At 43.3% G+C, this 14168-nt stretch overlaps 1 protein-coding gene across 2 annotated transcripts; it reads left to right on the forward strand.

Moving 5' to 3' along the window:
* The first annotated feature begins 3207 nt into the window (after positions 1-3207).
* Positions 3208-14066, forward strand: si:dkey-239i20.4. 2 transcript variants are annotated; one of them, XM_023999222.3, is made up of 11 exons: positions 3208-3458; positions 3639-3858; positions 4026-4214; positions 4335-4500; positions 4730-4872; positions 5043-5242; positions 5452-5685; positions 9387-9508; positions 9734-9806; positions 10025-10273; positions 10368-14066. In XM_023999222.3, the coding sequence occupies exons 2-11, from the start codon at positions 3727-3729 to the stop codon at positions 10552-10554; spliced, it is 1695 nt and encodes a 564-aa protein (XP_023854990.1). In that variant the 5' UTR covers positions 3208-3458; positions 3639-3726; the 3' UTR covers positions 10555-14066. The 2 variants fall into 2 exon arrangements, with proteins under 2 accessions (XP_023854990.1, XP_023854989.1); XM_023999221.3 differs by having other exon boundaries at positions 3209-3458; positions 3692-3858.
* The last annotated feature ends 102 nt before the right edge of the window (positions 14067-14168 follow it).

The raw sequence follows: 14168 nt of genomic DNA on the forward strand, positions 1-14168 counted from the left end.
CATAATTGCAAAAGGGTTTTCTAATGATCAGTTAGCCTTTTAAAATGATCAACTTGGATTACCATTGGAACACAGGAGTGATGGTTGCTGATAATGGGCCTCTTTTCACCTATGTAGATATTCCATTAAAAATCAGCCGCTTCCAGCTACAATAGTCATTTACAACATTAACAATGTCTACACTGTATTTCTGATCAATTTGACGTTATTTTAATGGACAAAAAAATTGCTTTTCTTTCAAAAACAAGGACATTTCTAAGTGACCCCAAACTTTTAAACGGTAGTGTATAGTTCTGTGTATTTAAGATATAATCATACTAAGCAGATATAATTTTCTATTGATATTGAAAAGGTTCTTATACTATGCTATGTTTGTCCATGCCTGTCCTAGGTGAAGGAAAGACATGGCTGTTATGTGTCAGGGCGTCTGCTGAAGCTCAGCCTCACAGCCATGGTGGGAGAAGGAGCCTCATACTACCGCTTCCTCAACCAACCAACCCATCTCCCTCACCTCCCTCCTCTCCAAACTCACCCTTAGGAACTCCTGAACACCTCCCCCCTCCTCCTCTCACCCTACTACCTCCACCTCCTCTCACCATCACCTTACTACCGCCACCTCCCTCTTCTCACCATCACCCTGCTACCTCTACCTCATCTCCTCTCACCCTACCACCTCCACCTCCTCATCACCCTGCCACCTCCACCTCCTCTCACCATCACCTTACTACCGCCACCTCCCTCTTCTCACCATCACCCTTCTACCTCATCTCCTTCTCACCCTACTACCTCAAGCTCCCTCCTCTCACCATCACCCTACTACCTCAACCTCCCTCCTATCACCATCACCCTACTACCTCAACCTCCCTCCTCTCACCATCACCCTACTACCTCAACCTCCCTCCTCTCACCATCACCTACTACCTCCACCTCCCTCCTCTCACCATCACCATCACCCTACTACCTCAACCTCCCTCCTCTCACCATCACCCTACTACCTCCAACTCCTCCCTCACCTACACTCTACCTTACCTCCCTCACTCACATCACCCTACTACCTCCACCGCCCTCTTCTCACCATCACCCTACTACCTCCACCGCCCTCTTCTCACCATCACCCTAGCCTACCTCATCTTCTTCTCACCATCACCCTGCTACCTCTTACCTCATCTCTTCTTCACCATCACCCTGCTACCTCATCTCCTCTCACCATCACCCTGCTCCCTCATCTTCCCTCTCACCATCACCCTGCTACCTCATCTCCTCTCACCATCACCCTGCCTACCCTCATCTCCTCTCACCATCACCCTGCTAACCTCATCTCCTCCTCACCATCACCCTGCTACCATCATCTCCTCTCACCATCACCCTGCTACCTCATCTCCTCTCAACCATCACCCTGCTACCTCATCCCCTCTCACCATCACCCTGCTACCTCATCTCCTCTCACCATCACCCTGCTACCTCATCTCCTCTCACCATCACCCTGCTACCTCCACTTCTTCTCCTCTCACCCTATTACCTCCACCTCCCTCTCATTCTCAAAAGTAATAGGGAATTTCCGTGGAGGCTGCTAGCTAAATATGCTAACAAGCGCAAAAGAAAATAAACAAATTGCAAAGACAGGCAATCCAGCTCATAAAGTTATACATATATAGGTAGGCGCTACCGAATGTCATTTTTGGTGAGTTTGGACATTTACAAGCAAATGTGAATGAGAGACATTGTGCAAATAAACTAAGTTTTGACCCATGCTTGTCTGAAGGAAGAACAGCACTGGCTCTGGAGCAGCATGTGTACAAGCTGTGTCCTTGTGGAGTCTGGAGTCGCTAGGGCAACTGGCCTACCATCTCTGCTTGGAGAAGGGGAGCAGACCAGAGGATGCGACCCCTGTCAATACACAGCTTGACTCACCTGCACCCGTTTTCTCCAGTTGGGCTATTTACAAACAAACAAATGGTTCAAGGTAAGCTTCATGATATAAAATAATGTGACAGGTGAAATGAAGAATGGGATCTGCTTTATCTTCTAACATATTACACAAGTTGACTGCAGGTATTTACTTAAGTATCTACAAATATTAAAATTGATTGAAAAACATATAAGAAATAGTTTCAAATGGTATTGAAAAACCAGTCCCTGGCTGTGGTATACCACCCAAGCCTACTCTCACCCTATTAACCTTAACCTCTATCCCCCTTTCTCCCTCATCTACCTTACCTCCAACCTCACCCGAGGACAGCCTGAACTCCACCCTCCTCTCACTTTAACCCTATTAGCTCAACCTACACCCCCTCTCCACCATCACCACCCAGAAAGCTTTAACACCACCCTCCTCTCACCCGTACACCTCCACCCCTCCTCCACTCCCTCCTCTCCTCAACAACCCACAGAGAGTCTCAATACCCCCCGGACACCACCCCCTTCCTCTCCTGTACTACATGATCTACAAACAGTATTCTGTCATTCCTTTGCTGAGAAGTTTATATTGGAGTCAAGACTATCAAAGAATGTAATGTAAATGGACAGTGTGTATGATATTTGTACATGAGAACTAAGTAGAAAGACAAACCTTTAAAGAGATTCTCCTTTACTTTTGTATACTTTTTAGCATGTAGTTCTGAAAGTAGTACTCACGAGCCAAAAGTGGTCCCCGAAAATTGTAGATATGTGCACCATGTCATCTCTCTCTCTCTCTACCTATCTCTCTCTCTCTCTCTACATACATACATTCACACACACACTGAGCCGTTGGGCCCGCCCTGCAACCTTTTTGGATACGCTGGGGTGGCCTCTTGCTAGCTGTCACTCAAATGCGAGGCTAGAACTCAAATTGCTAGGGCGTTGGCCAAAGCGGGATGTTTAGAAAATATTTTCTTAGTTGCCAAAGTAACTAAGAAGCATGTATTTTATGCTGCTTCACCTCATTTTTAATCCCATAAAGATCTTCCCAATGTTTCTGTGTGGAAAGCATCATGAATAAATAAATGATAACTCCCTGCTGTCAGCACTTTATCTTACATGTCCACCCCTTCTAGGGGATTCTGTCAAAACACGTTAAAGGCAACATTGTGGATGGTGAGATGAGTTCATGTTAATGAATCTCAGGTAGATTAAATTAAGCTCTGTGGGCTAGTAACAACTCTCATGTTTTATGTAACCAAGTAAAGGGTTAACCTACTCCCCTACCCTGCTTTTGGTTCACTTCCCGATTTGTGAACTTTACTCTGCTAATATGCTGGTCAGAGTCTGTGTGTGCAGGACAGGGATGTCAGCTCAGGGAAATCAGAACGTTTGACCTAAAATAATGTTTAACTACAGACTACAGATAAACTAATTCCAAGAATGCCTACATTCATCTAACCTGGGGAAATGACACAGAGCACCAAATAATTACCTGCATTTGACACAGTTCCAGTCAGAACTACTCCAGCTGAGAGGGATCAAATTCTATGGATCGGGTTGAGAGTCAACTGATTTTGATGAGTTTGCATTCTTATTCAGGTTTATGAAATTATCAAAAAATGTTCAGTGGTGATTATGTTGGTAGAGTGAGTTGGATATTTGTTGGTTTAACCTGTCACTGCAGACGGAGGAAAGATAACAGGGATCTATGGGGTGATGCAATGGTTTCTCAACAGGCTCAGTCAGTGGAAACTGCGTCTGTCACATCAGCCTCCTATTGTGTCTCCAGTCCTCTGCAGAAAGACAGACCGCCACACAGGTAGTATGTCCCAACGTGTGGCAGTGATCGGGGCGGGTCCCTCAGGTCTGACCAGCATCAAGAGCTGTCTGGATGAGGGTCTGGAGCCTACCTGCTTCGAGAGCAGTGATGACATCGGGGGGTTGTGGAGGTTCAAGGTGAGGATATGAGGAAAGGAACCCACTTTGGACTATAGAGATGGACCCCTCGTAACTGCATCACCAACAGTGTTCCTGGGTGCATCCGAAATGGCACCTTACTCAGAGCCCTATTCGGGGGGAAAAGGCCCTTTTAATAGAAAATAATGTAATTTGTGTGTCCACAGGAAACCCCTGAGCCGGGCCGCTCTAGTATCTACCGCTCTCTGGTGGTGAACACCTCCAAGGAGATGATGTGTTTCAGTGACTTCCCTATGCCAGCTGACTACCCCAACTACATGCTGCACTCCCAGCTGCTGCAGTACTTCAGGCTTTACGCTCAACACTTTGACCTCCTCAGACACATCACCTTCCAGGTCACCACTCTCTTTCATCTTTTCTCTCTCCCCCTCTCTCTTCTCCTCCCCTTGATGGACCTCTCCCAGTCATTTAGCCTCTACACGACTTTCTATGATCTGTTACTGTGTGTGTTTCAGACCAGCGTGCTGACCGTGAGACAGAGGCCAGACTTCAGTCGTTCAGGCCAGTGGGAGGTGGTGACAGAGAACAGGGAGGGACAGGAGCAGAGACACGTCTTTGACGGGGTCCTGGTGTGTTCAGGACACTACACACAGCCTGTCTCACCGCTAGACCAGTTCCCAGGTCAGTTTAAAGCATCTAAACACTATCTATACACTATACTCTATATACAGTTTTGATACACCATAGATGTGTCAACGTTTTGACCATAAGGTCCTCGACAATACTATGTGTACGTTTTTTTCTTTATTTATTTTCTATGGCCTATGTTTACATATGTGAAGTGTTTTGGATGTGTGTAGCCAACAGGTACAATACCTCTTCAACCACCTGAGTGTTCTTTCCCATGCAGGCCATGAGTCGTTCCCTGGCRGCTGCCTACACAGCTGGGAGTATAAGGATGCTGATGCGTTCCGGGGGAAGAGGGTGGTGGTAGTGGGGATTGGGAACTCTGGAGGAGACATCGCTGTGGAGATCAGCCGGGCTGCAGAGAAGGTGGGGCTCACCTGTCACAGGAGGACATATTTAAGCTAARACTTTCTTGAGGTACAAAAGCGACCCAGGTTCAAACCCAGTGGTTCTCATACTGTAAAGAGAGTTTGGCCATTGATGTCTGTCTCTCTACTTCTCTGTTCTCCCTTTTCCCTTTCTCTCTTACATCCCAGACCTTCCTGAGTACCCGTAAGGGGGCGTGGGTGTTAGCTCGTATGTCCAGTAGCGGTCTCCCACTGGACATGACGGCCATCTCACGGCTCACCGTCCTGCTGACCTCCCTGCTGCCCAGAGCGCTGGTCAACTGGGCTGCAGAGAGAACCCTTAATCACCGATACGACCACCGCCTCTACGGCCTACAGCCAACACACAGGTGACCAGCACCCTATTACAGCCAACACACAGGTGACCAGCACCCTATTACAGCCAACACACAGGTGACCAGCACCCTATTACAGCCCGAAACATAGGTGTGACAAATATCAGATCGGATTTGAGAGTTTGCACTATGGCAACAATTGAAAATATAAAAAACGAAGCCAAAAAAAAAACGATCACTCATTTCTCTCTCTGTCATCCCAGGCTGCTAGAGCAGAAGCCGCTGATCAACGATGACCTTCCAGGCCGTATCCTGCAGGGGGCAGTAGTGCTGAAGCCAGACCTGAGAGGGTTCCAGGGGTCCGGACTGCTGTTCCAGGATGGAACCACGGAGGAGGACATCGATGCAGTGGTCTTCTGTACTGGATACAATGGCAACTTCTCCTTCCTGCCCCCGTCACTATGTTCAGGACCTGGGTGGGATCTCAACCTGTACAGGTACTTTTATAATACTGGCTTGGACAGGTAGTCAAATCCTTACTTCCACTTAAGTCAAATTTTCACTCAGTCATGTATTGATGTCAATAGAGCAAGTTACATTTCGACTTTAGGGATCGTTTTAAATTTAGTGGGGTGGYGGGGTTGGTCCAACATAGGGGAGGGTTGTGTGTTTTTTTTATCGGGCACAGGGGGAGGGTAATTCACCCTTCTGCAGATTTTACTATATAATGTCTTCCATCCTAGCCAAATGTCCTCATCTGCTTGCATGCTCCTCCCCTATATCAAGGTGTTTTAGTACTTCCCTTATGCCCAGGCTATTCAACTGGCGGCCTGCGTGCCAGGATTGGCTRGTTCATTAATTTAGACTGGCCCRTTGATCAATTCTGACCCTTAATAAAATATCTGCAAATTAATCCCCGCCAAAATCAGATTTCAGTGCCAAAATGACAAGCACTATTGTAGTTGTCTATAGTGAGGTTTTTAGTCGTTTTTAGCAGTTTCTAGCGCCTATGTGGCATAATAATTTTAATTTTCTTTATATTAATTTGTCTCTAGTGTTTGAACGGATTAAGCAACAAAATATTATGACCCCATTCCTTAAAGCTACAACAATTTTTGGGGTTGCACCTCGACTTGCTGGATGAGTGCCCTCCACTTCCTTCCTAATTACTTTTAGCAACATTTAATTGTAAGAACTGCTTTATTGGTGTGTGTGTGCATTTCTTTTTTATACAGTTCTTCTGAACAATAATCGCATGTGGAAAATGTCCGGCCCCCCTGCAATTAACCTTTTTTCATCTGGCCCCTGTAAGAATATAGTTGAATAGCCCTGCCATATACACTACAGTTTTCCACATGCTAACTATACCACAGGTCAATATAGTCTACCAGTCTGTCTATCCTGCCCTCTAGCCACCATTCAAAGTGACAATAGTTGTATAGGTGGATAGTTTGTACAGAGGGGTATCCTACGAAGCAAGCTATATCTACTCCGGGTAGAAGTTAACCAGCTTATCCGTACTATGCCGGTGGATATTGCTTGTCCACCTGCCTCTAACTGAACTCTAGCAAGCTTGTAACTGCACGTGCATGGGCGAGACAGTGCTACATTTTCATTTGTGCCAAAATGAAAGAAAAGTTATCTTGCAAATTCAGCAGGCTATGGTGTGAAATATGCTTTTAGAAGTGCCGTCTTTATTTCATTACTTATCGTTAATGCCGTCTTTGGTGTGCTTACCAATGCACAAGCACAATTTTCTTCATACTCCTATCGAAAACTTCACACAATGTAACAATTCAAAAGGCATTCTGTCTTTACTAAATGCGTAATGTGATATATTTTACAATTTAAAAAAAATTGCACACAAAAACAAATGTGATTATTAAAATATTTKATCAGTCGTCTTCTTCAYATGAAGGGGATGATGATAACCTTTGRAAAAGGGAGGGAATCTGATTTCATTGGTCCTCAACTTGCGGCTTAGTCATTTCATTCAGGGTAAGTGGAGTTAGCCGTGAGTTAGCCTGCCCCGGAGCAGGTTAATTCTGAAGGATTTGTTGCCATAGAAATTGACCTGCCTAAAATGTGAGCCACTTTCGTATGACCGGTTATCCTGAGTTAACTCTGAGTTGACCAAAGTCACCTCTTCAAACCTGCTTCGTAGGATACCCCTCTGATCTTCAATAGGCTAACTAGCATCATACCACACATAAAATAATTTCAAGCTGAACCAATTTTCAATATAAGCGGAGACGCCAGGATCAGTTGTGGACACTCCYATGGGGGTTCAGGGGGAGTGTGATATGCACCGGTTTGGGTGGTGGACCATTCTTGATACACACTGGAAACTGTTGAGRGTGAAAAACCCAGCAGATTTGCAGTTCTTGACACACTCAAACTGGTGCACCTGGCACCTACTACCATACCTCATTCAAAGGCACTTAAATKTTTTGTCTTGCCAATTCACCCTTTGAATGGCACACATACACAATCCATGTCTCAATTATCTKAAAGCTTAACAATCCTTCTTAAACCTGTCTCCTCCCCTTCATCTACACTGATTGAAGTGMATTTAACAACTGACATCAATAAGGGATTATACCTTTCACCTGGATTCACCTGGTCAGTCTGTCATGGAAAGAGCAGGTGTTCCTAATGTTTTGTACACTCAGTGTAGAGTGAAACAGGACTATATAAGCACCCCCTGATTGTTTTTATTTACTCAACAGTTTATAAGGTGTAGAAAGGCACAGTAGCCAGTCAGTCTGGCTGTATTTTAAGTTCTGATCCTGAGATGTGCTGTCTGTTGTGAATCATCATTCTCCCAAGTTGTTCTATAATAATGTGGCTACGTGTCCCCAGCAGGCCCAGTTATTCAGGAAAGCATGCTCTGCCTCCTCTCCGATCCGAGCGGCTATTCCTTCCCCCCCCAAACCTAACGCTTCKATATAGCCTAAATATTTGTCATTTAACTTTTAAAATMTATTACTTTTTATGTCTGTCATAAACACAACCAGTGACAATTTTAAAAAATCTGATTCGGCTACTTCAAAAGGCTCTTGTACCTGAACACGTTCGTCCAAAATATAATTCCAACATCCAAACTGTTCCATTTGATCAATGGAAAGAGACATCTGTTAGAAAACACCAAAAAGTGTGATGACATTCAGAGATTGTTAAGCCAAGCCTTTGATACTGGGTAGGCCTGCAAGGTAGGGAGGGATGTAGGCCTATTTTCTGTTTGTAGAGATTGACATAGTATTATTTTCGTTGCATATATTTTATATAATTATAAATATAGCATCAAAATGTTGCAAATCTGATTTCTACCTAGCTGATCATTGTCTGCAGCCGGCTCTGACTATAGTGTACTGAAAAGGGCAGGGAGAGTTTGCACGTCCACGTTGGTCGGGAACCCTCAACCTTCTGGCCCGTAGCCCTGCGTGGCATCGACTGGGCCACAAAAGCATGCTGAAGTGGCAAAGTCGATATCCACGTTTATAAACACAGGGTTTGTTATTTGTGGTCGTAAACTTCATTTTGAGTTAATTGTATTTCAGACAGGAAACACCACATATTCGTTTAACCGTTTATTAGAAAAAGATTACAACATGCAATACATTAGTCTTGGCGTTAGGCTCTGCTCCTTCGGGATAGCTCATAATAATTTCAGGCAGTGAGTAAGCTACGCTGTACCAATCTCCCTGCAGGAAGGAAACAGAACCATACAGGTGGAGGCTGGGGTGGCAGGAAGGAAACAGAACCAAACAGGTGGAGGCTGGGGTGGCAGGAAGGAAACAGAACCAAACAGGTGGAGGCTGGGGTGGCAGAAGGAAACAGAACCAAACAGGTGGAGGCTGGGGTGGCAGGAAGGAAACAGAACCAAACAGGTGGAGCTGGTGGCAGGAAGGAAACAGAACCAAACAGGTGGAGGCTGGGGTGGCAGGAAGGAAACAGAACCAAACAGGTGGAGGCTGGGGTGGCAGGAAGGAAACACTTTGAGTTGGACCAGCCTACCTATCCCCTCCCTCCCCTCCCAGTACATTTCTAACCATCCCTAAGTGGATGTTAGGATTTGCCCCTTTAAGATACAGAAGAGAGATCAACACTTAATAGATGCCAGAGGTGAAATGGTGTCACACTGTATAATTAACTTGACGTTGCTTTAGGTTAATGGGGTTGTTTTCTTTTATTCGAGACGGGTGTTCCCTCCAGCTCTCGAGCGCCCCACGCTGGCCATCATGGGTCTGTTCCAGACTAAAGGACCCATCTTTCCTGCAGTGGAGATGCAGGCCCGCTGGGTCACGAGGGTCATCGCAGGTACACACACACCTGGTCTAAACTAATCTTGGCAACCCAAACCCTAAAATCTCACAAACTACAATATAATTTATCTTACATAGTCTGTCCACAAGAGATTAGGTTTAAACACACACACACACACATTGGAATGACACAAACCTGTCTCAATATACATTCCTGGCAAACACATACATACCTGGCAAACACAGCGAAGTTAGAATTCTATATGATTGTTTGTTGAAGGGTTGACACAGCTCCCACCACGGAAAACGATGCTGTCCAAAATCGAGACGGAGACGAAGAGGAACATGAAGAGGTAAACAACATGAAGAAGAGCTGCCTCAATACAAGTGGCCATTTGCCTTGCTTTGTCATGAGTGATTACCTTGCCTGTGAACTGCAGACTTGTCAGTTCCCAAATCTAGGGCCTAGGCTGTTCAAAGTGAAATTAAGGCCTAGAGGTTACAAACAACTTCTCCTCACAATGTTTCTCTCTTTCTCCCTCTCCTCCATCTCCCCTTCTCTCTCTCTCAGTTGCCTGTGTCCCAGACAGGCAGCTCTCCATGTGGATTATATACCATACCTGGACTCCCTGGCTGAGCAGATGGGGGTTCGTCCCAACATCCTAGGGCTGCTGCTGAGGGAGCCTAGTGTGGGGCTGCGTGTACTGCTAGGGCCCTGCACCCCTTACCAGTACCGCCTAAGAGGGCCGGGAAAGTGGGACGGGGCCCGACAGGCCATCCTCACTCAGTGGGAGCGCGTAGCCCAGCCCTTCAGAACCAGGTAGGTAGCCCAAAGGGTAGACAGGCAGATTCATTTCCCCTTGGGAATCAATAGAATATCATCTCCTATTTTGTATGTATTCATTCTATTCCAGGCTGGAGCCAGAACCCCCCAGGCCCTTGGTCCTTCTGTCCCCCTTGCTGATCACGCTGTCCGCGGGAGCTGGGATACTAGCTGTGGTCCTCTCCCAGTGTAAACTGACCTTAGTTCTACAGGACCTACTACAGGACTCAACTCACCTGCTGGACTGGCTCTCAGCACTACTGTGGGGCTCGGAGTAGAAGCAGCCTATATAGCAACAGATCTAGGATCTACATTAATACGCTATTGCCTCCACTATGGACCAGGCTCTCTGTTTTTTTTCTTCTCGTCAAGACCAGTATGCAGGGGATCTTTTTTCAGGCGTTTCTTTTACGCCTGCTATGTTAGGTTAGGCTGTATCTGACCTAACAGACTGCTTTCATTGTCTTACAAAAACACTCATTAGGTGTCTCTAAAACTCGTACTCCTATTTGATTTCTTCGGTTAGCTCTAACGCTTAAACCGCTTAAGCTATTAACATGAAACCAACTTTAAAATGTGCAGACAGCCCCGACTTAGCGCGCTTGAGAAATTATTTTTGATAAATAAATATGATAAATATCTGTTCTGAATTAAGATTCAAAGATGTTTGCAGAAAAAATGGGGTGTCAGCTATAACATGACACCTTGAGTTTCAAAAAAATATTTTGATTATTGAACTCCAGTAAGAAGTGGATTTACACCCGGTAACAGAGTTACATCATGGGTCCCTGATCTGTACTACACAGACATGCATAATGATGTATCCTGAATAGGAACACAAAGGTAGAAATATGCAATATCATATGGGTATTATTCTACACACTGGCTATTATTCTAATGAGCTATGCCCCAAACAATACCACATTTGGTTGGTCTTGGTTGGTCTGGACCAGACCAAATCTGAACCAATTATAGACGTCTATGTTTCACAAGTTTGGACATCAAAGTAGAGTACAATACAGCACATCACAGTAGAGTTCAAGTATAGTTCAGTAGAGTATAGTACAATACATTATACTGTACTCTAGTGTTCTCTACTGTACTATACTGAACTTTACTCGACTGTAGGCCTACTGTATAGAACTATACTTTACTTGTCTTTGCTGTACTATACACTACTGCAGGGGTTCCCAAACTTTTTGCTTTGTGACCCATCAATTGAGGTGTCTTTTGAGTAGCGACCCACCATAAGCTTTGAGTGGTGAAGAAACATACGCAGACCAAAGAATAAGTCAACAATATCATCCTTGCAGCGGAGAGAAAATGTTGCAATTTCAAAGCTAATCTCCTGCAATTCCACATATTCTGTCATGGAGCTGAAAGAACATTTTGCAGTTTTAAAGCCAATTTCCTGTAATTCTATGCATTTTACCATGCTGAGAGAAAAAATTGCAGTCTTTAAGCTAATTTCCTACAATTCTAAGTATTTTGACATGGCTAATGCTGTTTTCTTATGCTCAAATATTATTTAAAAAATCAATGAGGGCCTGATTGTCTAGCTTTTATCTTGTTGATTGTATATATACAGTACCAGTCAAGAGTTTGGACACACCTACTCATTCAAAGGTTTTTCTTTATTTTTATTATTTCTACATTGTAGAATAATAGTGAAGACATCAAAACTATGAAATAACACATGGAATCATGTAGAAACCAAAAAAGTGAAGAATCTGAAATATATTTGGATTTGTTTAACAAAGTATGCACCCTGGGCCTTGATGACAGCTTTTCACACTATTGGCATTCTCTCAACCAGTATCATGAGGTAGTCACCTGGAATGCATTTCAATTAACAGGTCACCGATCATGGATGTCTATGCTTGGGCCAAATCAAGGCCTGTATGGACCGGACCAAAAATCTACGTTTGTGGTAATTAAAATCAATGCCGTTCTGGACCGGCCCAAAAAACGACATCTGTGTACTGACCGATTTGGTAACAAACAGTAAAAACACAATTTACTAATTGGTAGGTCTACCTTTACTTGTTATTTCCGTGAACTCATGAGGGACAGAAAATAAAAAATCTTATAGATATGTAGGGTTTTGGTAACGGAATAGAAAATAAAAAATCTTATAGATATGTAGGGTTTTGGTAACGGAATTACAAGGCACAAAACAATGTTTCTTAAACTTAAAGGCAAATCATTTCTCAAGCTAAATGTGTTGATATTAGTTGTCAGGGGTCTTTATTTCAACATTACTGTGTTTTGATGTATTTCTAATACCTTTTTAAGACCTTTTCTGGTAGATATTTTCTAAAACCCCTTTTCCATCTGTTTGACCAGAAATCAAGGCCATTACGTATGCCTAATTTTTAAGATAGAAATGCCTTCATTTCCCAAAAACATAGACTCTTAGCTTTCATTTGACACCCAATTTGATATGCTCCTATGAACTTCACATGTTGGTGCTCGAGTCCTTTCACATGGAAATTACCATATATAATTTAACTACATCAACATTTAAAATCAACCACAATGCATTTGAATGGCAATCAAGGGGCCATAAACTTTAATGTTAAAAATCATAAAAATGGAGATGCTACTACTCTTGAACCGCCATCAACTCCAAACCAACATTGAAATGTGCAGACTGACCCAACTTAGATTGTTTGCATACTACGTTTTGATATTGTATATACTTTTTGAACTATAATCARTTCAAATGTGCATAATTTACATTACAGTCAGTGGTTTCTATGAGAGGTAGATATTCACAGTGACACTGCTTTCTAACCATTCAAGCAAGAAACACCAAAACCAATTTCAGGATGATGGAAACACTTCATAGATTATTTAATTCCTCCATCCTTTTAAGGTCCAATGCTGCCTTTTTAAAAATCTCAGTATTAAATTATTTCTGGGTAACAATTAAGTAACTTACTGTGATTGTTGTCTAAAAGAAACAAAAATAGCTAGAATTTTGCTAGGACTGTCTGGGAGTGGTCTCAGTAGGGAGGGGAAAACTGAACTAGCTGTTGTTGGCAGAGAGGTTTGTAACGCTCTTTTATATTGGTCTATTAACTCATTTATTTTTCAATCCGCTCTTACACTAAAAGGCCATTATCATAATTTTCACAATTTCACAGTATTATTCCAAACTTAAGAACACAGTGGTAGACAATTGAAATGCAACTGCTCTTTAACCATTTCCGCTACAAACATTAAAACAACTTTAACATTTTCAAACTTTATAAATGATGACTATTAAAACCGGCCTAAATTAGCATAAATAATCAATAGTAACTATTGAACAGTTCAAGCTTGAACATGTTCTGGCCATCCTATCCTTTCAATCAATCAATACTTCAAGACAAGCTAGCAAGCACACACATTTTCTTCAGGAAATGTACTTTTCTAGTTAGTATTATTCGCCCTGTACTGCCAATGTGTGTGTTTCTTGTGTTCCCTTGATTGTATTGTCTGTGTCTAACTTTTCTGTGTAATTGCTGCTGATCTTGTCATGCAGGGCTCCCTTGAGAAAGATACATTTGAGATTAACGGGACTCCCTGCTTAAATAAAAGTTAAATGAAAATAAATAACATTAAACCATCCTTCATAGTTGTTAGCCTTTACCCTCTAGTTTGTACTCTTGAAGCTATGTCCAGCCTCTGTCTGTACCTGTCTAACGTTCAACCAAAGCAACGTCCTACTGAAGAAGGCATTGCTGCAGTGTAGAAAGATATGTCTTTGGCATTTAAATAGCAATAAAGGAAATGTAAAACAGTGTGTGATGAGGTTCGGGGTTTGTCTCATCTCTTGACTTGATTCACTCTGTTGACTAATCAGTCACACACAGTTGACCACACAGCTGGTGAAATGAACCGTTCA

Source organism: Salvelinus sp. IW2-2015, linkage group LG13 (assembly GCF_002910315.2).
Source record: "Salvelinus sp. IW2-2015 linkage group LG13, ASM291031v2, whole genome shotgun sequence".
NCBI lineage: Eukaryota > Metazoa > Chordata > Actinopteri > Salmoniformes > Salmonidae > Salvelinus > Salvelinus sp. IW2-2015.